Here is a 27,745-nt window from a genome sequence, read left to right as displayed (position 1 = left end):
GAGAAAAATCCAAGTGCCCTATTTCTGTCTCCGCTGCTTTAGTGGCCTCAAGAATGCATTCGGAACGTTTGCGTTATTTTTTGGCAGGGGTATTTGTTTGTCTGGAAGCTCATTATCATCGTGACTGACTTTGCAATTTTCAAGGCCCCATTCTGTTTCGGCGCCTCTCAGACTCGTTTAGCTGCGCGCCATGAAATCCCACGAGGTCCCTCCACAGTCCGCTGACGTGTGCAGCTACTACGGTCAATGATGACTTGCCACAGCATCTTTGATTGGGCAGGGGTCTGCTGACGTGTGCAGCTACTACGGTTAATGGTGACTTGCCACAGCATCTTTGATTGGGCAGGGGTCTGCTGACGTGTGCAGCTACTACGGTTAATGGTGACTTGCCACAGCATCTTTGATTGGCCAGGTGTCCGCTGACGTGTGCAGCTACTACGGTTGTTCACGGCGTGCGAGCGTCTGTACCCCGGCCCGTGCTCCGCTTACAAAAAGCAATTTGGTAAAATGGTTTACATAATGTCACCAATTGGTTTTGGAAAACGGTGAATGATCAAACAAAAATAGTGTCCTACTCAAAAGGGCACATGGGTGATGCCGATCTCCAGCTTACATCCTTCATAGATTTGCGAACATTCCACAATATTATGGCAGCAAAAAGTCTGTAAACTAAACTGTAAACTTTTTTATTCAACCAAGTAAGGCCCACTGATCTATATAGCGCTTTTCCAGAAGTGAACTGAGCACAAATGGCAGCTCAAATAAGTGGCTTATGTGGAAATTTAAAGCAGCCAAATACTCTCTAAATGCGTGTTTCTAAATGTGGAGGGAAAAACTGGAGGACCCAGAGAAAAATCCACGCGACCACGGGGAGCACAAACAAACTCCAAATATACAGGCATCAGAATCGGGATCGAACCCACGACCTCTTGCATACCAGGCGAGGGAGATAACATCTCAGAGGATAACCACTGCTGGCTGCCCATAGAGTGGTACCCATGTGAACGCATTCACAGGGCTGAAGCATTGGACATATATTTTATATTTGCTTCAAACATGCCAATTCTAATATTCTACAGGTAATCCCTGGAAATGCCCTGGGACGTGCTACTGTGTACGAGCGACAATTCGCTGCGTAACGCGCTGTCCTCAGCACCGTTACTACTCGGCCTGCAGCAGTGAAGCTACTCGGCATCACAACATGTGACAATTGCTGCAGGAACGGAGCAACAGGGCACCGTTGAGGAGGCACGCAGGCGCCCGCTGATTTGGAGAGGCGACGTAGGGAGAGATGGATGAGAGAGAGGGGGATGCGGGCATGGAGTGCAAGTGCCATCATCAGAGAGATCGAGAAGAAAGCGCGAGCTTGAGAAGCAAGCGTTGCGTTAACCGCTGGATCCTAGTGACGCACGAAGATGCGTTTGAAGACGCTCGGTTACTCGGTAGCCATTTTTAACCCCGACTGGCCACGTCACAAGCCGGGGGGGCCTCACTTTACTCCGCGTCGCTCGCGAACCCGAGACGTGACGGTGTGGGTGGTGGTGGCCACCACTCGGCCGGCTCCCCCACCACCCACCCCAGGTGCTCGGCTCGGGTTTTGTTCTCCGCTCCCCTCAAATCGTTTCCCTGTTGCTGTCCCAACGCCGCCACCGCCGCCTTCCTCGGCAGTTCCTCCTGCACCCCTCCCACCACCCACCAGGCGAATGCGTTTCTGCTGTTGTGCAGAGTCCTGCAAAACGACACATGGTTTAGATGTTTAAATCGTACAAACGGTGTTGTTTCCCCCCCCCCCCTCCCTCTCAAAAATATACAATTTAGTATGGGTATGATGTAGCCAACCGTATGTTAAACTTCTTTCTGCGCTGTGCGTAGCCAACCGTACTTAATCGTAGATGCGGGTGTAAGTCGTGCAAGCACATTGCTTGGAGCTTTGCAGCAGTTCGGTCCGATTCAGCGGTCACGTTGTAATCTTCGACATTCGTAACGTGACAAACGATGACGACTTTTTTCATATTTTGTGACGTTTTGTCGATGATGTCGAAAAGCGGAGGGAAGGGTACGTTTTGATTGGTCTCCTCTTAAGTTTCCGATGAAAAAACAACACGTGTGGGACCCAAGCCCACATACGCACGGTAGTCCTGCGCGCGTGTATGCATGTGTCGACTCTTTAGGCCACCCACGATATTTAGGATCGCGCTGTGGAAAGTTATGCTGTCTATAGGTCACCCGCAAACAGAAATGTAGGTTAGTATGCTGCATTTTGCAAAACAGCACCGCGTTTACCGGGCGGTGGACGGTAACCTCAGAACATTAACAGGCCGATGGGAACACCTTCCTGATGGAAAATTAAAGAGACAAGCCACAGTAGCGTGACTGTGGCCATGCGACACAAAGTGTGGACCCTTTAGTAAACCCACTGTGGTCTGCGCTCCTTCAGCAGCGTAGGAGGAACAGCAAAACTGCACGAACTCTCTGTCCTGAAGCCCACTCGTCGTGGCGAGCAGCAGACCCACGACATTGACATCTAGCTCCGGAACATATTTCTGCTGCCATCATACGCAATAATAGACTGTGTGACGGACTGGTTGCGTCATGCATCACTCGAGGTAGTGCAGTGCAGCGGTTAGCGCGTTGCGCTACGAACCCAGTGACCCGAGTTCGATTCCGGCTTACGGCCACCAGCACCAGTGACGATTATTTGAACCGGTCCCGAGCGTCCTCCACCTGACAGAGCTCATTTAACGTGCCATTTTATGACTGCTTCAGCACACCGGTGCAGTGATGTTGGAGGGCGATCCGCTCGCGTTTAACCATTGGGTGCGGACGTCAACTCTGGTTGCTCCAACAACCAGGATCGTCAGCCTAGCTGCCAGGATCGCGAAAATGTCCATCCAATCCTGGGCCTTAAATATTTTTTTCTGCAGATGTGTGGGCGCACCATCGCATACTTAGGTGGAAACAGCCGTGTTGATGCAATGCGGATTAATTAGGGCTACTTATTTAAGCGCTTTCTGGCCAAGCGGGTGATGGGTTTTTTCCCTCGGTAAAAAAAAAAAACTGCAGAGAAGGAACGCTGCCAGATGCGAGCGCTGCACGTCACCCTGCGCTCCGTCTGGATCCGTCCTCTGGGACGTCGTCCACGCATTCTGCCGCCCTGTGCTTTGCCTGGCTGCCACGCTGAGCGCACACAAAAAATGTCAAACCTGCAGCGTTCACAAATTCCCCGCAACAGATGTAGGATGGAGAAGCCAAAGAGTGCACGGTTATTATCGTTTTTTTGAAAAAAAGCAGTGGAATGGTTTCTGGCAGAATCTATTTTGGGGCAAAAAGTTTAAACTGTGTCGTCGTGCGTCTCGTTTGTTTGTAACATTCGATTCCGGAATGCTGCTGTTATTATTTGCAGCTGTTTAGAGTTGATCGTGCGTGTGCATGTGCGTGCGTGTACGTTACACTCGGAGTGGAACACGGGCTAAAATATTGACAAAATATGGATTTATTGCACGAAGAAAAAGCATGACTAAGATGTTTATGGGGGAAAAAATGTGTTCGCTTTTATTTTTGCCTTATTTTAATTTCGAGCAATAATTCTCAACGGTTATCAACTGCTAAATAAAGCCTTAAATCTCACACACACACACAAAAACTTTGGACGTGCGTCTCGACTAATCTTGGATGCTTTGGGGCAAGAGAATAGTCCGTGATGTCCGATCTTATTTCACGTACTCGTGACGACGGTTGCTGACATCACGGTCGCTTGTGGAAGGGGCAAATAAGGCAAAAGAAAAGGAGAGCTCGTTTTGTGACCGCAAATGTTTGACGGAGGACAGAATTTCTCCTCAATACCACTATTAAACTATGTTTTTATTTGACCAGGTAAGGCCCACTGAGCTATGCAGTTTTTTTTTTCAGAAGCGGCCTGGCCACAAATGATAGCTCAGCGAAGTGGAGTATCACGTGGAAATTTCTAGCAGCCAAATACTCTAAACGCGTGGCGTTGATTCTAAATGTGGATGGAAAAATCGGAAGACCCGGAGAAAAATCCACGAGAACCACGGGGAGAGAGACACGCAAACTCCGAATATACAGGCGTCAGGGTTGGGATCGAACCCACGACCTCCTGTATACCAGGCGAGGTAGTCAACATCTCCTAGCCACCTGTGGCACCCTCAAGGAGCTGGTGCCAGGTTCTGGCGTGAGATGGGTTGCTGGGGTGGTCCCTGCACCACCGAATGTCCCTTTGACCCGTCGCCCAAGCTCACTCAATTCTCTCCCGCATCCGGGGGGAGCCGGAGCCAGGCCCTGAGTTGTGCCTGATGTGTATACCAATGTTGAACTTGTTTCGTGCTCTACGTAGCCAACCATGCCAATCGGAGGTGCGGCGGGGGGAAGGACGACAAACTCAAAACGAAAAGCAGTTTTAAAGAAATGAGTTCGTCAATCTGGATGATGATTTAAAAGTGCACAGCTTCAGTGGCTTCCTAATATCGGAAGGAGGAGCGTTCCAGACGGCCACAGAAGCGCATCTGAAAGCGCACGAAGCAGTGACCGTCCTCTTTCGGTGGCCAGCCAAAAGCCGCTGCTGTGAGGAAGGACCGGAAATTGTGAGCGATCTAAGTGTCTCGCTATCAGCGGTGGCCCTGGTTTGCCCCCCCCCCCCCCCCCCGCTTGGGGCAACCCAACGCGTGGAAAACGAGTGCAGCAAATTAACGGCAACGCAGCGGGGCTGCCTCTTGTGGGCTGCTTTGCTGGTCAGGTGAAGGACCCCCCCCCCCATACGGCCTTAGATTCCAGCATCGTCAGTGCTAGTCTCTCGGGTAGCGCGACATCGAGGGGACTCCTCGCCACACCGACGCTCCCAAGCTGCCCGACGATTCCACAGCTTGGACCGGGGGGGAGATTTGTAAAATGTTGCTTCTTCTCTCTCTCTCTCGGACGCGCACGTGTGCGCGTTGAACTTCTTTCGCGGCGCGCGTAGCCAGCCGCCGAGTCGGAGTGCGTGCGGCGGGGGTGAGGCCCGGGCGACGGGGCGACGGGGCGACAGGGCGACGGGGCGACGGGGCGCCGCGTTTTCATCTCGCGGCCCCAGCCAGCAGCGGCGCCGCACCGCCGGAGGAAGGAGTGCGAAGTGAAATGTTGCGTCGCGGTGCCGTTGTCGCCCTGCCCAGGTGAAGGCGAGGAGCGAGCGAGGGGCGAGCGAGAGGCGAGCGAGGGGCGAGCGAGGGGCGAGCGAGGCGTCCACCGCGGGGCGAGGGACGGAACCGTCGACTTGCACCCAGGAGGGCGGCAGTGCCGGTGAGGACCCCCTCGCCTCCCCCCCCCTCGCCTCCCTCCCCCCCCCCTCGCCTCCCCCCCACCTCGCTGCCGTCTGCGAGGCCGTGCGGCGAGCGGCCCGCGGGACCGTGGTGGACATCTGTTGGTTCCTCCGTGGCTCGCGCGACACAATTTCAAAGCATTCGGAGAAAACGCAGAGAGTCACCGCTTAGGACACACACTGTCATGGCCCACCCCACTGTTAAGTACGAAGAACAGACAGCAACAGGTGGTTAAGTTGTGTTCCGATAAAAATCTCATTATTTTATTGTAGGTGAACGATTATCCGCCACGGCTTACGCAGCTGGCCCTTGACTGAATCCGCCGCTTGCTTGCGTTAAGGGGCACTGGGACTACGTAGTTACACGGGGCAGTTTTACTGCCGTTAACAATGCACACGCGCGTGTGAGGTACAGGGGAGTGGCCCTGCGTGTCGTACTCGTGGCCTGTAACGTCTCTCATCCCCCGCCTCCGTTCCGGAGCCTTTTAGCGGCTTCAACTATGATCACCAATCCGTGGGTGGCACCCATCGCTTTTTGATGGGTTGACGGTGAGTGGTTCGCAGGTATGGAGAGGTTTGTTGAACCACTGAATTCCACTGTTTTATTCCACTTGACATTTCCCCCCGTGAATAAAATAGACGTTTATGAAAATGAAATCAATTTCCCCTCGCTAGCATTCATCCAGCTGAGTTTCTGGATCTCGCAGTATGGGTGGTAGTGGAGTCCATAGGTAAGTCAATATGGCAGAGTTCTGCATTAACTATAGACAATAATCACAATGTTTGGTGGAAAAGCCACGTTAATTTTCACCTGTTCCTAATGTCTTGTCGACCGATAAACATTTTGTGAAATAATCACCGTAATTATGTTAACCTTTCAACATACCGCCGTGCTACTTACGAGGGCCCCCCTATATACAATGCGGCACATCCTTAAAGACTTCCCCTGAAGACTATTGGGCTCTCACCAAAGATTCGGCGGCGGCGACGCCTGTTGTCATACACAGCCCACACAGACGGATGAAGAAATCCAGTCTGAAAATAGAGTGCGAGTTATCATTGGCTGGCCTCTGCACAGAATAATCTGTGGCCCAAACCCTATTGTGCACGCGGTTGCAGGGTTCATCATCACCGATTCACCACTTAACGTCCACAACCTGCTGCTTAGTGGGTTAACCAAAATGTCGCTCTGATATGCTGGGGAGCAACCCCTCCTTTGCAAACAAGAATCGTTCATTAATGTTCAATATTGCAATGAATTGATAAAGAATTATTCGATTTGGTTCAGTTTTTTTCTCTCTGGATTCATATCGAGGACGTCCGTTTCCATGTTTTATAGCCGTTGGGCAGCATCTCCTTCATCATGGGAAATTAAAGGCAAACCACAGTAGCTTGATTGTGGACCGTGTAACAATCCACTGTTGTCTGCGTTCTCTCAACGGAGGAAGAGCAAAACTTACCCGAACCCTCTGCTGAAGCCCTCTCGTCGTGGCCAGCAAGCCCCGACATCGGCATCCGACTCATGAACGTATTGCTGCTGCCGTGCGCAGGGCACAGAACAGAATCGTTTGTTCGTATGTAGACAGCGGCCGGCATATTCCAGGCAGCCTAAGAATCCTTGGAAGGTGGCATCTGCTGATGGGGTTTTGCTGTTTTTAGATGCAGTGCAGTGCGCGCACGCGCGTGTGTGTGGTGTGTGTGGTGTGTGTGTGTGGTGTGGTCTGTGTGTGGTGTGTGTGTGGTGTGTGTGTGGTGTGTGGTGTGTGTGTGTGGTGTGTGTGTGGTGTGTGTGTGTGGTGTGTGTGTGGTGTGTGTGTGTGGTGTGTGTGTGTGGTGTGTGTGTGGTGTGTGTGGTGTGTGTCTGTGTGTGGTGTGTGTGTGTGTGTGGTGTGTGTGTGGTGTGTGTGGTGTGTGTGTGGTGTGTGTGTGTGTGGTGTGTGTGTGGTGTGGTGTGTGTGTGGTGTGTGTGTGGTGTGTGTGTGGTGTGTGTGTGTGGTGTGTGTGTGGTGTGTGTGGTGTGTGTCTGTGTGTGGTGTGTGTCTGTGTGTGGTGTGTGTGTGGTGTGTGTGTGGTGTGTGTGTGTGTGGTGTGTGTGTGGTGTGTGTGTGGTGTGTGTGTGTGGTGTGTGTGTGGTGTGTGTGTGGTGTGGTGTGTGTGTGGTGTGTGTGTGGTGTGGTGTGTGTGTGTGGTGTGTGTGTGGTGTGTGTGGTGTGTGTGTGGTGTGTGTGTGTGGTGTGTGTGGTGTGGTGTGTGTGTGGTGTGTGTGTGGTGTGTGTGGTGTGGTGTGTGTGTGGGTGTGTGTGGTGTGTGTGTGGTGTGACTTTGAAGTTGGGCCACAAGAAACCACCGCACGGGCACTCCACCAATGTGGCGGGGCGACAAGGGGGGGGGGACCCTGACGTCATAGCACAAGCTGCCACCTTGCTGCAGGAGGAGCAGCAGCATCAGCAGCTAATGGAGGTGGGGGGGAAAACGATTGTCATTACTGCAGTCAATTGCCTTTGTTTTGTGCAGATTTAACAACAACAAACCGGTGACTCTGGCTGACCCCTGTGGCCCATTGTCATCATTGTAACGCGTCGTGCGTGTGCAGTGTTTACCTTGGAGAGCAAGGGGTGCAGGCCTGTGGGTTTGACAGTTGCAAGGTGCATTTGAAATATGAGGAATCTGTTCCAGTGTGAGTCCACTTAGCCGCCACGCCGCTAGAAATAGCGGTGACTCACCGAAGTGACGCGCAAGGCTACGAACGCAAATGACATTGTAAGATGCCTGTGTGGGCCAGCGGTCAGCTGCTACCCACTGAGCCCGTTTACACGCCGCTGGTCACGGTTGGATCTCCCGCAGCCTGGTGGCATTTGTGAGGCACCGTGTTACGCTGCGCTACGAACCTGGCGACCCGGGTTCGATTCCCGCTCGCGGCCAACACCGGTGACGATTATCTGAACCGGTCCTGGCCATCCTCTAGGCCGTGCCGGCCTTCACAGGTGCTGCTCGCTAACATAACTTGCCACTACAGTGTGTTAAGGCTACACGGGAGATCTTTGTTTTAATGCGATGTACACTCTACCTTAAAGCAGAATGTTACGACTTTCCGTCGAAATATTTTATTGTTTTATTTTCAATACTTATTATTTTCAAACCCCATGATGCCCAGTCATTCCATTTGTGTCATACCATGCCACGAACCCTTATTTTGAACTCCCCTTGCAAGCAGTGCGGCCAGCTGATGTTCAGAGAGCAGTCCGCTGAAGCAGACATCACAGAGTTACATCTCAAGCTCCCTCAGTAGCTTTGTGTCCACTCCACGTTGTGCGCCCACATGTACCCTGTAGACTATTAATCTGCATGTGCCCTGTCGACTATTCATTCGCACGTGCCCTGTAGACTATTCATCTGTACGTGCCCTGTAGACTATTAATCAGTACGTGCCCTGTAGACTATTAATATGCATGTGTGCTGTAGACTATTCATCTGCACGTGCCCTGTAGACTATTCATCGCATGGTGATCAAACCGACACTGTTAGTCCTCGGAATTTAAATAGCTGTATCAAACTAGGGAGCGGTATCGGGGCGGTTAGCGCACTGCACTGTGAAGTCAGCGACCTGAGTTCCATTCCCAGCCATGACTAACGTCAGTGTGTGTGTGTATTCAAACTCGGCCTACCCCCCCCCCGCCCTCTTCCCTTCACAAACCCACATTGACCAGCATGGTGAAGTATGGTCAAACAAAGCTTCATTACCAACGCATCATGGGAAGGTCTTCAGTTGTCAGTAAATTGACATTGTTATAAATTGACATATGGCTATACATTTATAGCCATTGTAAATGTTGTGGATTTGCTCTCCGACACACCGGTGTGCTGAACTAGTTACGAATTGGCACGCTCCGTATACGTGACAAACCTTACTAATTTTCTGTGTCAGGTGGTGGCGGCTTTAACGACACACATTTATATTTGTTATCATATTGGTCAGGGCGAAGTAGGCAGCGGAGATTGTCAGCGGGTGGAGCGTGGGGCGCTCGAGCTCCGTGTAGGGAGGCACCCGGGGGGGTTTGGGGCAGGGGGCAGTTGCAGCGCTGGGCTGGGTGGGTGTCGGGCCGAGTGTGGTGGGGTTTTTGCGGCGTTAATGGGCCCAAAAACCCAGGAAATGCCATCGGCTGGCTGGGTAAAGGCAGCGGGGGAGGGGGCCCGAAGGCAGACTCCATGTTGTCGTTTAGTCGCCGGCGTCGCCTCGTTCGCGCGCACCCCAGACGCACGCAGGGCAAACCTCCTCCTGCTCCTCCTGCTCCTCCTCCTGCTCCTCCTGCTCCTCCTCCTCGTCCTCCTCGTCCTCCTGCTCCTCCTGCTCCTCCTCCTGCTCCCCCTGCTCCTCCTGCTCCTCCTTCTGCTCCTCCTGCTCCTCCTGCTCCTCCTCCTGCTCCTCCTGCTCCTCCTCCTGCTCCCCCTGCTCCTCCTGCTCCTCCCCCTGCTCCTCCTGCTCCTCCTCCTGCTCCCCCTGCTCCTCCTGCTCCTCCTGCTCCTCCTCCTGCTCCTCCTGCTCCTCCTCCTGCTCCCCCTGCTCCTCCTGCTCCTCCGCCTCCTCCTGGGCCGAGTGGAGCCGCGGTGACGGCCGCGCGCTCGGAGATGGCAGCAGCTGTTGACTAAGCAAGCGGCGCATCTCATGAGGCGATGATGAAGCAGAGCTCGAGTTTAGAAGGCGACGTTGATAGGTGCCGTCTGGTGAGTCAGTTTTTTTAGACAATCAACGGGAATAGTTATGGCAACGGCAGCACCGGTGGTACGTGATGTGAGGCAAATCTGCCGTGGCATTTCTAACATTTGTAGCTGCTTGGGTGAACTTGTACTGATGTATGACAGGTGAATTTTAGCAAAATATTAACATTGAGCTTCATAGCGAGGACGTCTTGCCTTATCGAGAGCAGGCGGGAAGGGATGGGCCAATGCTGTCAATTGCAGCATCGATTCGGAGACGGCGGTGCGTGATATCGTACTGCGTGGAGACGATGCCAGCCTTGCCGATCTCGTCAAGGGAACATCAACCATCATTAAACGAACTCCGGTCATCATCGCCAGCAGCGGCTTTTGGCGAACCATCGAACAAAGACGGTCCACGTGTGGAGCGCGTTCAGAAATGTGAATAGCTCCAGCCAGTGAAGCTATTCACTTTTAAATCATCTAGATTGACTAACTCATTTTCTTTCGACCTTCTGTTTGTGTTTAGTTTATTGTCCTTCCCCCGCACCTCCGTTTAGCACTGTTATCTACGTACGGTGGGAAGGAAGTTCAACATACATACTTTCTAAACTAAACTTTATATTTTACCAGGTAAGGCCCGCTGAGCTGTGTAGCTCATTTCCAGAAGCGACCTGCCCACAAATGATAGCTCAGAGAAGTGACTTACGGTCGTGTGGAAATTTATAGCGGCCAAATGTTCTTAAACGCATGCGGGAAATAACCGGGGGACCCGGAGAAAAATCCACGCGACCACGGAGAGAACACGCAAACTCGACATACACACGCGTCAGGGTCGGCATCGAACCCACGACCTCGTGTATACCAGGCGAAGCAGTTAATATCTCGCCGCCGGGGCACCCAGGTCGTGAACAATAGGCTCAATGTGACCGTTTACACTTGTTTTGTAGTGGGTAGGAATGTCACAACGTGAAGGGGCCCATTGAATAAAAAGCCGATACCCCTTTTGCAGTCTCGATGTTTTGCTGCATTCCTACAGGAGTAGGCAAGCGTGTTCGGAATCCCAGGATAATTTTCTTTGTGCCACAATACACAAGGTACATGTCAAAGATGTTATTGCGTCATATGGGTCGACATGGCAATAAAGCGTACATACCACACTTGTAAACCTCGGGCAGTCTCCTATGCCTGACTACTACAATCAACACAAGCCTTTGTACACGTGTTTGTGACACAAGGACAAAGATCCCCCGTATAGCCTTAACAGACTCTTGGGGCAAGTGCCGTTAGCGAGCACCTATTAAGGCTGGCACAGCACATAAGGGGGTGGGTGGCCAGCACCACGCCCGACCACCTTCGTCTCCCTAGTAGCGATACACACCACACCTTATATTCATTTGAGGCTAAGCTGACTTAGGGGAGGCCCAGGACCGGTTCAGATATTCGTCACCGATGTTGGCCGTGAGCGGGAAGCGAACTCTGGTCGCCGGGTTGGTAGCGTCGCCCTACCGCTGAACACACACACACACCCACGTGTAGACCAACGATTTATGACGATGCTGCATGTGTTTGTGTAAAAACATCAGCTGTGCAGGTATTGAGTAAAGGTCAGATCTTGTATAGAGGCCAGAGTGCTTGTTGGTGTCTATATGAGTCTCACCTCCAAGCCTACTGGCTGGAGGATTAATCCGAAGAGCACGTTTGGCTATGTACGGTGCGAAAGAAATCCAACGTACATACGTACTGTCGACGGCGTTGAACAACAGAGGCCTCGCATGGTCCCGCGGGAGCTGAGGCCGTGGGCTTGAGCGTTTAGCCACTGGGTTCGTGAGGTCGCCATTGGTGACATCTCTTGGGAATTCCCAGGAATCCGTCATCTGCTGCCCTTCTCTCTCACTAACCCTACACACGTACAGTGTACCTATATACGCACATACGGTGTATCCCTGCAGCACATCGGCAGTACTTCGTGGTGTCATATGAGCAATCAGTGGGTCAGACAGGGCAGAAATGTGGACGCTAATTGATTTGTTAAACTGCATTTCGAACTTCCACTGTTACCCATATAAGCGCGTGGGTAGTGTGGAATTCATCTTGTTCAGAGTGCAGTCAACAAACACAGGATTTTACTGTGAACGTTTAGAGAGAAACAAATGATCACTCAACTTGACTACGCGTGAATCCAATGATGAGTGTCTTGTTGCGAGAGGATGAATGTGAGTTTTACTGCATCATGAGACATTCGCCAGCTAAGATTGTGAGATCTTCACACTTCAGGGCGCCATGGTGGCTAGGAGATGTTAACTGCCTTGCCCGGTATACAGGAGGTTGTCGGTTCAATGCCGACCCTGACGCCTGCTGTATATTCGTAGTTTGCATTCTCTCCCTGTAGTCGCGTGGATTTTTCTCCGGGTCCTCCGGTTTCCCCCCCCCCCCCACACTTATAAACGTGCGTTTAGAGTATGTTGACTGCTGTAAATTGCCACACGATGATGAGCCACTTCGTTGAGCTATCATTTGTGATAGCCAGGTCGCTTCTGAAAATGAGCTACATTGTATAGCTCAGTGGGCCTTACCTGGTAAAATAAAAAAACATGTTTCATAGTTTAGTTTAATAGTTTCAACAGGGGGCGTCTATCCCCTGCGCTGCTGCTGCTACTGCAGCGGTGCCGTCCAGTGACGGACACTCACCGTGCGCTCAAAGTGAATCCAGAGTGCACACCTGAACGTAACTTTAAACCTTGAAAGATAAATACCTAAATCTGTATGAGATTAACAAACAAAAAAACCCGGTGGTTTCATCTGATTGGGCCTGGTCAGACGCCCCCATGGACCTGGCATGTATATTTTGAAATTCTCCTCTGCCGTTGAATCGCCACACTGTCTGTTCCAATTAAAATTCCAGGGCGGTGCCACGTTTTACATCTTACGTTTATTTTCTCGTTTCCCTCCCGTGCGTGACACCTCCACTTCGCCCAAAATGTTAACATCGCTGATGTCACCGCCAGTTTTTGGCATTGTGATCCACACGAGTTGCAAATTGAAGTCTCCTCACTTGCACGATCCAACGCTGCGTATGCCTCACGACCGCAATGGTCAAATTTAATTAACGAATCGACACATTGCCACACGTCTGACGGCCGTAATCAGTCGCAGTTTATTCAAAGTGCGGATTATATCAAGTTAACGGAGTGCGGGCAGTCTGGACGTGTTTGCGGACGTTGCGGCATGTCTCTCAAAAGTTACAAAAAATGCAAACGGTCCTATTTTTACATCATGACCGATAGACGTGTAAACTGCTCGGCGAGTCGCTCTCTGCTGCTGCTGCTGTGTGGGTCTCGCCCCCCGACAGCGGCTGAGTTGGCCAGTCTGATAACGATCCCAGATATTTTCGGCTTGCGCTGGAATGCGAACCGCAATGTGCGATGTGTGGCTGCGGGATTGATCGCATCCTGTTTGCGTCCGAAACGGAAGCAATGCGGGGCCGTTCAAAACGGGGCGCAGACTCGTCTGGAAACTCCGTTGAAGTCGTTATCTCAACAAAACTAAAATTGCAGATGCAAGGTTCGCCGTGCACAACGCCACAACGCCCGTGTCTCGGCCACGAGGCATTAACGCTGTTCGTGCGATTCACTCCATTGGCATATATTTATTTGTACATCCCTCCGTTTGGGCACGCGTACAAGTAAAGTCGGGGGTTGGTAATAATTAAGCACTGCCTGTTTTTTTTCTTCTTAAAGGGCAACTTGGAACAGCTGTCACACCCACCACCACCCACCACCGCATGCATTGAAGCCGGTTTATTCTGTTCTACCCCTACTCCGTGGAGACCACTGACATCATCAGCGGCTTGGCACGGCAGCTGCCACTGGAGGCTAGGGGCATGTGCGGAATGGCCACTGCGTTGGCCAACAGTGACGGGGTGGGGGGGGGGGACCCGTGGACTGCAGGGGAGACCCCTGCTTGCCTCTGCTGCGGGGATCAATAACCGATCGTTGGCGGATGACTCGCGCTGTGACCGTGCCCGATGACAAGTCGCGCGGGTTGACCGCCTGCTCGCTTCCTGCCAACGGCGATGGCGTGAGCGGCGGTGCAGGTCGTGTTACGGTGACCGATTGACGCGGCGGGAACATGATTACACATCGTCATTTAGCGCGTGTCGTGACGGGGTACCGCAAGGTCCGAATGAACCATCATCACGCGAGCTCCGGTCGGCCTCACGGCAGCGGCTTTTGGCTCGCCATCGGTCAAAGATGGTCACCGCATCGCACGCTTTCGGATGCGCTTCTGCGGCCGTCTGGAACGCTCTCCTTTCCGATATTAGGAAGCCATTGGGACCTATGCACTTTTACATCCAGGTTGAAAGCTAATTTGTTTAGAGCTGATTTTTGTGCGTAGTTTGTTGTCTTTTCCCCGCACCTCTGATTAGTACGCTTGGCTACGTATGAACGCGAAAGAAGTTCAACATACCGTACATACATGGGAATGTGAGCTTGAAAGAACGGCATCATGGCTTCGATTGCCTCTCCGCCTGCGTTGAAATGCGCGCGCCCCCACTCGCCTCGACCTCCTCTTTGTGCTTAGGCCGCAGAAACTTTAAACTGCAGCACAGATTACTGCACCGTGATCCGTACATTTGTGATGACTTTAAATACGACAATACGTGCTGAAATACACAAACACTTTAAGCCAGAAATGTTATCACAATTCTGTTTAGCGAATGCAGTAAGAGCAAAACGCTAAACTCACTGATGTCATATCATTTGCTATGTGTAATCCCATTTGAGTAATTTTGCAGATATTATTTTTTGTCAGCAATTGGGATATGCTGGGCAATACCAGTTGCAATTGTACGTGTGATTTTTTTGATATACAGGGTGCTTCAAAAAATGTTTTAACACTTCTGAGATTTTGCAACAATACCACGTGACATGTGCTGCTGCCTCCGGGCTCTGGAGAGCACCTGGAGAAGATTCCAGGCCACGTGCGTTGACAACGATGGCGAACAAGTGGAGACTCTTTGACTTTTTGAAGCTATTAACATTACATTTGTTTTCATGTTACAGTGTATTATCCGTTTTTTTTCCATTGTAAAACGATAGTCCCATTTAAGTGGTAAACAAAATGTAAGCACCCTGTATGTATGGAAAGTAACCATGGAAGCTAGAGGAACCCATGCAGGATCGGGGAGAGATCTTATGACCTCCACATCGATAGGCGCCGGGGTCAGGAATAAAACTCAAGGCCTTCTTGCCGTGAGGCGCGAGTTTTACAGCAGCGCTGCCACCCTGCCAGCACGAGCATGTTTACGTCGGTCGCGGCGTGGAGAGGGAACACAGCAAAGGCGACCGGGGGCTGCCGATGGACCTGGTGCAGGAAGCTTTGCCTCGCCATTGCTCCGCGGCCTTGAAGCCGCGTGGCGGTGAAGCTGTCGGGAGATTTGGGACCCTTGGCCCTTGCTGAGATGTCACGATGGAGAACCCGTTGCAGAGGTCACAGGGGGCATAGACCCTGTTGAGCCCAGCCGGCACAGAAGCCACCGCCGTTAACGGCCCCTCTGGAGTCACGCGAATTGAGAGGTTAAGAGTAGCATCGCCGCAATGATCATTCATCACCGTGAAATAGGATTTGATTTTTTCGTGTGTGTCTGAGACCACAAGAGGCTCCGCAATGTGCTCAGGATAAATGTTTTTATTTGCAGCCTCCAAATTGTCCCAGGCCGCCCGGGTGCCCCGTACCTCCTTCCCCGTGTGTTGCTCTGCCACCCTCGCTGACCTTCCGTGGGTCACAGCACAGCCCCCTTTCCTCGCCTCCCTCCCTCCCTGCCGTGTCTCACACACGTGGGCTCCTGCCTCTCATGGGCCATCCGGGCCCCTCTCGCCTGCAGCAAGCCACTGGCACCACCCACTCATTCTCGTCTGTCAGTGAGGCTCCCCTGCCCTCGCGCCCTCCCCGCTGCCGTCCCACGTGTTTACACGGACACCTCTCTCTCGCAGAGGCCCCTGCCTCTTCTGGGGCGCCACGGTGGCTAGGAGATGTCAACTACATCGCCTGATACACAGGAGGTCGTGGGTTCGATCCCGACCCTGATGCCTGCTGCTGTGTATTTGGGGATTGCGTCTCTCTCTCTCTCCCTGTGGTCGCGTGGATTTGTCTCCGGGTCCTCAGCGTGCGTTTCGAGTATCTGGCTGCTATGCATTTTCGCAGGATAAGCCACTTCGTTGAGCTGCCATTTGTGAAAGCCAGGTCACTTCTGCTCAGTGGGCCTTACCTGGTACAATTAAACAATATAATAATAGTCAAAATAGCTTCCTCCTCTCTATTGCCCCTCCATGTGCCACGTTGTTCACCACAAATGTAAAACTTGTTCTCAGCGACTGCGCTGTATTCAGGGCCTATCGCTCACTCTTGTTGTGGCTCTAACGGGGGCAGGGGGGAGTTGCTTACCATTCTTTTCCATGGGCTAGGCTTTGTTTTAAGAGGGCCCTCCGCAGCACAATGGTGATCCCGCTTATACTTAAAAGTCCGACAAATTCGTTAAGACCCCGTAACAGTGGACGAGTGATCGATTTGATTGGTGACGCAAATGCGGTTATGCGAACAAGTGTGTACCTGTGTCTGGCAACGCGGGAGTGTAACTACTGTTCCCATCGTGATATGTTGCTGGGCCTGGTTTGTGAATTTTAAAATGCACCTAGATAGGGGGCATTGCTCTCAGATCGTCAATGTCACTGCTTTCTGACCCACTCGTTACACACGAAGTGCTTTGCCACAAATAAACCACAACACTTTGCTGATCTCGTCAATGAACATAAACCATCACGTGAGCTCCGGTCATCATCCTCGCAACAGCGGCTTTTGGCTAGCCATTGAACAAAGATGGTTCACCGCATCGCGCGCTTTCGGATGCGCTTCTGCGGCCATCGGGAACGCTCTTCCGATATTCGGAAGCTACTGGAGCTATGCACTTTCAAATCAAGATTCATTCTAATTTATTTTAAACTGCTGTTTGTGTTTAGTTTGTTGTCCTTCCCCCGCCGCACGCCCTATTAGCACGGTACAGCCCTCTTCACTCCACGGCACACGCTTTCGAGCCTGCTCGATGTCCGCGGCACTCCGAGCCAAAGCATCCCGACTGTGGCTCGGGTGGGAACAATGAATTGTAATATCGCTGCACACGCCACTTGCAGCAGCAGCAGCAGCAGCTGCGTGCCCAGGGAGTTGTGGGCACCGACCGCTGTCTGCATTCGCGACCAACGGAGAGGGGAGGGTTGGGGGGTGGGGGGCAGGGGGTTGGGAGGTGGACACTGGTGGAGCCAGTGGGGGGGGGGGTGGGCTGGCACGTGCCCCCCCCCCCCAATGATCCGATCGAAATCCCTAATTTACATCGGATCGTTGGGGTTTATTAGTAATCATTTGGCATTTTGCGACCCCCACTGCGACTGTGTAGCATATTATTACATGCCAGGGACTCTATGAGATGATAGGACAATAGTCTGAGTCCATAATAGGCAATAAGTAACGGCAAAGCGGTTATCAGCGACTTACAGAACTGTGCGCAGTTGCGTATACAGCACACGACTTCCCTACCTGAAAATCCTGGCTCCGCCATTGGAGGCGGGGGCTGGAGCGGCCACTGAGCGGCACGGAGGGGAGTTTGTCTGTCCCAGCTTACGAGCCGTGAGCTCTTTCCTTGCCCATAACTCCGAGATCGCCGCTGCGCACCTGGGACGTTTCCGTGGCGGCGGCGGTGGCGGCACGGCGGCTGGCGGCCATCGTGACCCAGGTCACGTTTGTATGGCTGTCGAACTTGTTGTGGAGAAATCCTCCTGTTTCGGTCCTAAATATATATTTATTTTATTTATTACCGGCACAACTCTGGCTGTCGCCTGATGAGGCTGGTTGTTGTAATAACGGGCGGAACGTCACGGTACTCGAATTGTAAACGTTGTAGTGGGTTTACTCTCCAACACACCGGTGTGCTGAACTAGTAACTAATTGGCTGTGTCGGGTGGTGGCGGGTTTAATGACACATTTATATTTACGCGATCTAACCCAAAAAACATCTTATAGATGATATTGGTGGCGAAAGCCTACTACATGTTAAAATTACGAACTTCCTTCGCACCATACGTAGCCAACCATGCTCATTGGAGGTGTGGGGAAGGACAACAACCTAAACACAAATATCAGTTCTAAAGAAATGACTTTTCAATATAGATTGTTTAAAAGTGCATAGCTCCAGTGGCTGCCTTATACCGGAAGGAAGAGCGTTCCAGACGGCCGCGGAAGCGCATCCGAAAGCGCGCGATGCGCTCTTTGTCCGATGGTTGAGCCAAAAGCCGCCGCTGCTGCCGCTGCTACTGCAAGGGTGATCGGAGTTCGCGTGGTGATGGTTTGTGCTCCTTGACGAGATCCTAGCAGCGAGGTTACTGTGGTTCAGAGCCTTGTCCACCGCTCATGCGCCGCTCTGCGCGTGGCTGTCCCCTGCCGCAGGTGGGGCGAGTGCTGCGGCGAGCGGCGCCATGTCGGAGTTCGACTTTGACAGCGAGGAGATCCAGCAGCAGTATGAGTACGTCAACAGCCGCTGGGACTTCCCCGAGGAGGAGGACCCCGAGGACGAGAACAACCCCGCTCGCCTCTTCGAGCGGTCGCGCATCAAGGCCCTGGCAGGTAGAGAGACTCACCTGGGCAGACACCTTCACCTGGGAGAGTCACCTGGGCAGAGACTCTCACCTGGGAGACTCACCTGGGTAGAGACCCTCACATGGGAGACTCACCTGGGCAGAGACTCTCACCTGGGAGACTCACCTGGGTAGAGACCCTCACCTGGGAGACTCACCTGGGCAGAGACTCTCACCTGGTAGAGTCACCTGGGCAGACACCTTCACCTGGGAGAGTCACCTGGGCAGACACCCTCACCTGGGAGAGTCACCTGGGCAGACACCCTCACCTGGGAGAGTCACCTGGGTAGAGACAATCACCTGGGTAGAGACAATCACCTGGGGTGAGATGTTCACCTGGATAGAGATGCTCACCTGGGAGAGTTACCTGGGTAGAGATCCTCACCTGGGTAGAGATCCTCACCTGGGTAGAGATCCTCACCTGGGTAGAGATGCTCACCTGGGAGAGTTACCTGGGTAGAGATCCTCACCTGGGTAGAGATCCTCACCTGGGTAGAGATCCTCACCTGTTTCCAGATACAAGGAGGGGAATACTCAAAGATGAAAGTTAAAGTGAGTCCAGTGAAACAGCAATCATCGAAACAAAAGATCCACGTGTGAAACATTGCAGATGTTAAATGTGTGGTGTGTGTTGGGACGGAGCTCTCCTTGCATATAACGACACGAGGGCATCGCAGATAAGTTCATTATCTCAACTCCCCCTAGAGAGAACGTCAGTGACAATTTACAGCCCGAGTTTAAATTTGGACCCTGGCATTCTCGTCCACCCCCCTCCCCCCGGTGTGACATGGGGTGGGGGGGGGGGGCTGTGTTACATTCACGATCCGCGACTCGGTGCCCGGCATCCGGAACGTTTAAAAATATATCCTCGACATACACAGGTGACCCCCCCCCCATGCGTAGCCTTAACAGACTGTAGGGGCAAGAGCTTTTAGCGAGTAGCACCTATGAAGGCCGGCACGGCACACGAGGGGGTGGGTGGCAAACACCACGCCCGGCCGCCTTTGTCTCCCCAGTGGCGATCTTTACACATCGCACCAGGTGACTCATTTGAGGCTGAGTCGACCGAGGTGAGGCCCAGGACCGGTTCAGATAATCGTCACCGGTGTTGACCGTGAGGGGGAATGGAACTCGCGTCACCGGGTTCGTAGCGCAGCGTAGCGCCGGCCGCTCCTCCACCGCTCCCCAACGGCCCACACGCACACGCACACATGCACACACGCACACACGCACACGCACACACACACACGCACACACACGCACACACGCACACGCGCACACGCACACACGCACACAACAACAACAACAACAACCGCCATTCGCCACTAAGTGGCGGTGACGTCACCACGACGCTTGTGCCAGGCTATGTGCACCCTGAGGCCACGTGAAGTGTCGAACGCCCGCTGGCAGGAGGTCACGGGGCAGACCCAGGTGCCACGGGTCGACTGACTGAGATGACTGGCTGATGCACCACCTGTGCCCCCTACTGTGCCAACCTGCTGTGCTTTAGCCACCCGGCGCTCCGCTCGCTGTTGTGAGCGTCGCTCCTCCGCCCTCCGTTGTTGTTGGAGGGCGACTGCCTCCAACTGCCCAGTAGCATCCTTCACGAGCCTCCTCCACAGAGGCCGATCTTGACACCGCTGGTACCAGTCATCGGCAAGTCCACTCAGCTCCACGTCCTCCTGTACCACATCACTCCATCTCTTCTCTAGCCCGTGCCGCGCCCGCTTAGCCCCCTCAATCCGGCCAAACAAAAGCTGTTTCGGCATGCGGTGGCTGGGCATGCGGGCTACATGACCCAGCCATCGCAGCCTTGCCTGCCGGAGGAGCTCACCGATGGGACCCTGCTCAGATCTTTCAAGGATGTGTGAGCTCCTCACACAATCCAGTTTGGTTAAACCCAGGATGGATCGTAGGCAGGTCAGCCTAAATGTTTCTAACCGGCGAAGATGTTCCATTTGGGGGGTCCACGTTTCGCAAGCGTAGAGAAGGGAGGGAATGACCGTGGCCGAGAAGACCTGAAGCTTAGTGCGGAGCGACAGACCAGGTAGCTTCCACACAGCGTTACGCAACCGATGAAAAGATATTGCCGCTCGACTGATTCGGAGTGAGACCTCTGCTGTTAAACTGGAGCCAGTCATAAGCACACTGCCCAGGTATGGGAAACTCTCCACTCTCTCCACAACTGCCCCATCACCGATTGGGAGTTGTGGGGGTGGAGTGTCCGATGGTACAAAATACCCAGGCAGGTGCTTAGTTTTGGTGGGGCTGATGGTAAGGCCCCACCTCTTAGTGGCACGCTCCAGTCTCAGCAGCAGCGTCTCCAACTCCTCCTCTGACTGAGCAGCTATTACCAAGTCATCAGCATACATAACGTGGTTGAGCAATAGGGAGCCATCCCTTGACCGCACCCGGGCATCGATTAGCCTCCCATTATATCTGTACCATATGGAGATTCCCCCGGTACAGCTATTGAAGGCTTCACGAACTACGTGGTCAAAATAGATGTTAAATAATGTGGGAGCCAGAGGACATCCCTGTCGCACCCCAAGGTGTACAGGGAATGGCTCTGACTCCCGGCCACGTAGTTTTACCCGGGCCCGCTCACCATCATGAAGGTCCTTAATGATCGTGAGCAGAGGGTCAGGTACTCCAAAAGCACGAAGAACGACCCAGAGCCCAGGCCTACTGATGGTATCATAGGCCTTGACCAGGTCAATAAAGCAGAGATGTAGGTCTTGTTGGAATTCCCTACACCTCTGCTGTAGCAGACGGACAGAAAATATGGCATCTGTGCAGGACCGCCCTTTCCTGAAACCGCATTGGGGCTCCGCAAGCCTCTCCTCAGCGTGCCTGGCAAGGCGATGCTGAATAATCCTTGCCAGGACCTTTCCCGGCACACTGAGGAGTGAGATGCCCCTGTAGTTGTTACAGTCTGTGCGGTCCCCCTTCTTAAAAAGGGGGACCACCAGGGCATCCTTCCAATCCTGCGGAACCCGTCCAGTGGTCCAGACTGTTGTTATGATGTCATATAGGGCAGTCTGTGCACAAACGCCACCCTCCCTCAGCATTTCGCTTGGGAGATCATCTCTGCCCGCTGCCTTTCCTGGTCTCAGACTCCGGATCGCCTTCAATACTTCCTCAGCAGATGGCACCTCAGCCAGCCACTCACAGGGGGTGACTTCATCCAATATTTGAGGCACCGCAGCACACACACACGCACACACGCACACACGCACACACACACACACGCGCACACGCGCACACACACACGCGCGTGTGCGCCCACGTGTGACATTACTGACCCCGACACGGCGGAGTCTGTGTCCCCGAGCGGCTGTGGCTCATCACGGAGCGTGCCCTCTGAAACCGCCACGAGGTTTGCCCCCCCCCCCCACGCATTCACCTCCCATCACCGCATCGGAGAAGGCAGATTCCGGGGCGGCTTCTCCTTGGTGCGGTCGTTACTCCCCGGGGGTGGTGATGGGGGCTTCTTGCCGCGGTGCAGCAGCCCCCAGACTGTGGAACGCTTTTTCGCCTTTGGGCAGTCGGGAGTCGTTGGAGCTATTTAAGTTCGTCTCCACAACTCACTTCTTCAATGTATGAAAAATAAGAAGAGGTTTTTACCCTTTCTGGCAACGCAACAGGTGTTAGGATGTTCAAAAACCAAATGGATACAATTTGCACATCTTCAATGTTATGTATGTACGTATGTTCAACTTCTTCCGCACCGTACGTCTGGCCAGATGGAATAGTGCGTGCAAGACAGGAAAGCATGTAAATGTGCATCAATGTGAAATACATGATGACAGATGGAAAATACATGTCTTCATTTGGGAAATATGCACCCTCCTTCACCACCTTGTATGTGTAGTGAGTCCAACTGAGTCGCAGACGTTATCTTGGGAGCAACACTATTTATTACACATTAACACGTAACACAACAGGATCTACTCTCGGGTCTCGGATGCCCATCTAGCCACGCTACGGCTGAACTAGACACGGTTCGCTATCCCGACCCGGACCACAAGCTGGGTTCCGGACCGCGTGGCTAGAGGCTTATTCTCCCCGACGTGGATCTTCGTAACACTGGCACACGAAGAACCGCGAGCTCCTCACAGGGCCCTCATTATAAGCTCCCGGGCTGGGGCTGGCTCCGCCCTCGGCCCCGCCCACCTTCCAGGCCTCTCGAGCGCCTTCTCGAAGGTTCCCGAGAGCTCCTTTTGACCACGTGACCGCCCCGCGGCCCCCCCGTCCACCGGTGACCCCTCTCCAGTATCGTCCGGTGACGTGTCAGCAGGTCAACCAGAGTGTCATGCCCCAAGGTAACCCTGGCTGGCTGACGCTCCCTCTGGCTCCCTCGCCGGGAGCCCGCACCGCACAGCGCTCGCGATGCCTCCGCGCTGACCAGCGCTCACCCAAACCCCGCTAGGGTCGGTGCTGCAGCACGTAACCCGGGCTGCCCGTAATGACAACACATCACCGTCCGTGGCTTCGCAAGCCCCGGCACCATACAGTGACAAGCACGGTCACCGCATCTGTACGTGTGTTGAACTTTTTTCGCACCGTACGTAGCCAACCGTGCTAATCGGAGGTGCCGAGGAAGGACAACAAACTAAACACAAGAAGCAGTTTTCAAGAAATGATTTTTCAATTTAGATTTCAAAAAGTGCATAGCTCCAAGTGACTTCGTCATATCAGAAGGAAGAGCGTTCCAGACGGCCACGGAAGGAATTACCCTTTACCCCCAAGTTCTGGCCATTTCACCTTGCAGGTTCTGTTCATGTCAAGCTTTCCATACACGGTGGCCCAATGGGATCTACGGATGAAATTTGCCCCTTTTCCAAGTGTAAATTATTATTATGAATGTCCAGCAAGGGCCCTGCGGAGGAGGACGGGGGGGAGGGGAGTACATTGTTTCCACCGCCCCCCGCGAGGCTCCGCTCGCACGTCGTTCATCTGTAACGGAGCGTGTCGGTGACCGCCATGTATGGATAAACCAGATTTCAGTAACTCACGCTGCCCATCCAACGATATTTGTATTTTTTTTCACAAGATAAATCAAGAAAGGCGCACGTGTGTAAGTCGCATTTGTTGTGTGCGGCACGTATTTTTTTTTTAAGATGTGAGATTTTACTTCTTAATTGGTTACGCAACCGCTTATTGGTCTCTGGTGTCGGCCAATCAGTTTCAAAGACGATGTGTATATTATAATAGCATGTTTGTTTACATCGCCACCACAAGTGTGGTTAATGCAAAGTTGATTTCTATTTGGTGTTTGAACATCTTAACACCTCCTGAATTATTTCCAGAAAGGGTAAAAACGTATTCTTATTTTTCATACTTTGAAACTGGCAAAAAAGGGTCCCGTGAGATTATTGGTGCGTTTATTTGGCGAATCAGACTGCGTGGAAAGCACACGCAGAGCGTGCGGTCGATTACAAGTTTTGGTCGATTCGTACTACTTCCCCGTGTGGCTGATGTTGCTGTAGAGCAACAGACTGTGATTGTACATTGAGGCGGGTTGATGAGCCAGGCGATTGTGTCAGGAGTAGCGGAGTGGCGAATCATCTCTGTGGCGATGCCTCCTCCTTTGTAATTGTGAATCGGGCACTTAGTGGTTGTTATATGTTCCTTGGCTCTCTTCTGGGTGACAACAGCCGGACACAGGAGGTTTTTACATTTTTGCATCCAGTGCTCACGACCAGTGTCCACGTCCACTGCCATGGCTTGCGCGGATTTTGGTCGATGGATCGACTTGATTGGCAGTTCTCGTCCTAGCTCTGGGTGGGACCGGTTACACAGCGGTTGCTCTTGAGCGATGAAGCAGAGACTGTGCAGCGTGTGCACGTTGCAACGGTTAGTGTGTGGGCTGCAGCGCCCTTCCTGTTAAGTTTTGGTTTGGATTGCGTTTGTTAATGCGGGTAAGAAACATTCAGCCTCAATCTGTTTTAGAAGAATGACCCGCGCGGGACCCTGGTGAAAAACAGGAAGTTGCAGCAGCAAATAAGTCATCGCGTTGCAGGCGCCGAGTAGCAAACTCACGCGAGGAAAACAACGTTCAAAGTCGTGCACCACTCGAGCAACGCTGGCGGCGGGCAACAGAAATGCAGCAGCAACTCGCGTGGGGTTCGCTCACCACGAGTGCAAGAGAAGGGAAACCTTAAATCATGGAAGGAATGTTCAAGGGGCCCGGGAAGGAAGGTGGGATTTAGACCTGAAACCACGAAGCGAGATCCTTCCCAAAGTGAAGGGCGGCAACGCGAGACGATGTCTCGCCGTGGGCCGGATCTCACTCTGGGTGCTTTCGGGAGAAGTGAAGAGGAGCTTCTGAAGGCGGCGTGACGAGGGCTGCAGAGAGAGGCGGTCACGGAGGCGATCGGCCGATTTTGTTGCTGGAGTACTTTGAGGATGAATGATTGCCCAACGACGCCGTTGGGCAATCTAAGTCTAAGTGCAGATCCCGGTGGCGCGTTCTGTACGGGGCTGAACGGTCCGTCCAGTCTCTTTGGTTCTATTCGGTAAAGTCACTTAGGTAAAAAAATAAAACAACAGAAATGTTTTATTTTTTACCTACGTGACTTTACCGAATAGAACCAAAGAGTATGGATCCTTGCAGACACGAAAGCTCAAATCTAGAATTGGTCCGTCCAGTGCTCGCCGAGCTGCATTGGCTTCCGGTTGCCGAACGAATTCGTTATAAAGGTCGCACTCGTGACACACACGCAAAGCGCTCGCCACAAATGAACCACGACACCTTGACTGATCTCGTCAAGGAGCAGAAACCGTCATCACGTGAACTCCGGTCGTCCTCACAGCAGCACGGCGGCTTTTGGCCGACCATTGAACGAAAACGGCGGTCTCCGCATCGCGCGCTTCCAGATGCGCTTCTGCGGCCGTCTGGAACGCTCTTCCCTTCCGATAGTAGGAAGCCAATGGAGCTACGCACTTTTAAATCTAAATTGAGGACTAATTTATTTAGTTTGTTGTCCTTCCCCCGCACCCCTGATTAGCGAGGTTGGCTACGTACGGTGCGGAAAGCGTTCAACATGCATACAGGGGGACCAAGCAATGCAGGAGAGTCTGTAGCCAGTCTGTAAATGACATCGTAGATCATAGTCGTTAAAGACGGGGAGAGTGGTTGCTTTGATAATTTATCATCTGAGACGCAGGGGAATACAAGACTTGTATCTGTAGAGGAAACCTATTTTTCTTTATCATAGTTTTCTCAGAAATATGTTCTGCATGAGTCTGGAAAGATATTTGGGGATCAAGCATAACACCCAGATATTTGAAATGGTCAGTGAGTTCAATTTGCTCAGAGTCCAGAGACACAATCGTGAGGTGGGGGGGGGGCTGCTTACTTGAGGAGATCATTGTCATCGCCGTGGCACCGCGTGACACCGCGTGGCCCCACGTGTCCCCGCGTGGCCCAGCGTGGCCTCGCGTGGCCCCACGTGTCCCCGCGTGGCCCAGCGTGGCCTCGCGTGGCCCCGCGTGGCACCGCGTGGCCCCGCATGCGTGTGTTTGTTGACCTTATTTTGCATCGTACGTAGCCAACCGTGATAATCGGAGGCGTGATTACCGAAGGGAGCTCAGGGGGTATATAAAATGATAGCGGAAATATCAACCAAAACCTTGACTGGATTACTATTAAAAAAACATTTTCCGAAATTCACCTTTCCAGCGACACTTGACTCCTCCCCCGGCCAGACTGACATCTCTCTGACACGACAGGAACACAGTAACCCGGGCGGTGTGCGCCACCGTTTGGCGACAGAAACAACCAGGGTGTCTTCACCGGCAATCAGATGTGAAAATGGGAACCCCGAGAATAGGTATCTGAAGGTTCGGAATCATGTGGGGGGTGGGGAGAAAAATGTATGTGCGGGGGCGTGCCTGTCCCTCCTGCTGCCTGCATAGGCAGCGGGTGGCGGTCGGTGCTAGAGTGTGGCAGTGGTGTGAGTGGTTGGGTGGGCGTGAGTGGGTTTGAGTGAGTCGGTGGGTGTGCGTGAGTGGGTGTGAGAAGGTGGGTTGACGTGAGTGGGTGGGTGTGCGTGAGTGGGTGTGGGTGGGCGTGAGTGGGTGTGGGTGGGTGGGTGGATGGGTGTGGGTGGGTGGATGGGTGAGTGGGCGTCAGTGGGTGTGAGTGGGTGTGGGTGGGTGGGTGGATGGGTGTGGGTGGGTGGATGAGTGAGTGGGCGTCAGTGGGTGTGAGTGGGTGTCAGCATGACACCGCAGCTGCAAGTGTCCCCCGATGGAAGGCGACCCGAAAGCGAGACGCATCTGCCGATAAATCAAATAAAACTATAAACTATTTTTTTATGTTACTAGGTAAAGCCCCACTAACCTATGTAGCTCTTTTTCAGAAGTGACCTGGCTAGCACAAATGATAGTTCAACGAAGTGGCTTATCACGTGGACACTTATCACAGCCAAATACTCTCAACGCATGTTTACAAATGTGGAGGGAAAAACTGGAGGACCCGGAGAAAAATCTACGCGACCACGGGGAGAGAGAGACACGCAAACTCCAAATATACAGGTGTCAGGGGCGGCATGGAACCCACGACCTCCTGTATACCTGGCGAGACAGTTAACATCTCACCACCTTTGGCTGGCATGGCAGGGCAGCACGTCCAGTTCTTTTCAATTCGACATTTGCGTTCGTAAGCCGTGATAGCCATGGAGAGGGCCGTCAAGACCCAACCGACGAATATCTCCGCCTCGTTGCGACCGTCGTTATTTTGAGAGGTGCGCGTGAAGGACGAGAGCTCGGCCTAGGAAGGGGCTGGGCGCCGCAGCAGCGGCACTCGGGACGATGCTGCAGGATCCCCTTCACTCACCTCGCCAGCGTTCCATCAACGCGGCAGCTGACGAGTGAAGGTTGATCGTTACGTTTGGGGGCCAAATCTAAACTACGAGCCGACGGAAAAGCAACTCGGAGTGGTGAATTTTGGCCCGGGGAGAAACCCCAAAAAAAAACCGACCGTGGGATATGACTTCATCGTTCGCAGTGCGTGTGACGGATTCTTCCGAGGTGACCGTCGGCTGCC

At 53.0% G+C, this 27,745-nt stretch overlaps 1 protein-coding gene across 2 annotated transcripts in view; it reads left to right on the top strand.

The window, feature by feature from the left end:
- Nucleotides 1-27,745, top strand: part of LOC116947147 (spectrin beta chain, non-erythrocytic 1-like) — a 175,982-nt gene that overhangs the window by 17,959 nt on the left and 130,278 nt on the right. The window contains exons 2-3 of one of the 2 annotated variants that reach the window (XM_032962583.2): nucleotides 5,166-5,292; nucleotides 18,503-18,679. In XM_032962583.2, the coding sequence (XP_032818474.2) occupies nucleotides 18,532-18,679 (148 nt within the window). In that variant the 5' untranslated portion in view covers nucleotides 5,166-5,292; nucleotides 18,503-18,531. The remainder of the gene's footprint in view (nucleotides 1-5,165; nucleotides 5,293-18,502; nucleotides 18,680-27,745) is intronic. The other variant, XM_076070404.1, reaches the window with a different exon arrangement.

This window comes from Petromyzon marinus, chromosome 29 (genome assembly GCF_048934315.1).
Source record: "Petromyzon marinus isolate PM22_M1 ecotype Great Lakes invasive population chromosome 29, UKy_Petmar_22M1.pri1.0, whole genome shotgun sequence".
Classification (NCBI taxonomy): Eukaryota; Metazoa; Chordata; class Hyperoartia; order Petromyzontiformes; family Petromyzontidae; genus Petromyzon; species Petromyzon marinus.
This window is presented reverse-complemented; position numbering and strand designations above follow the sequence as displayed.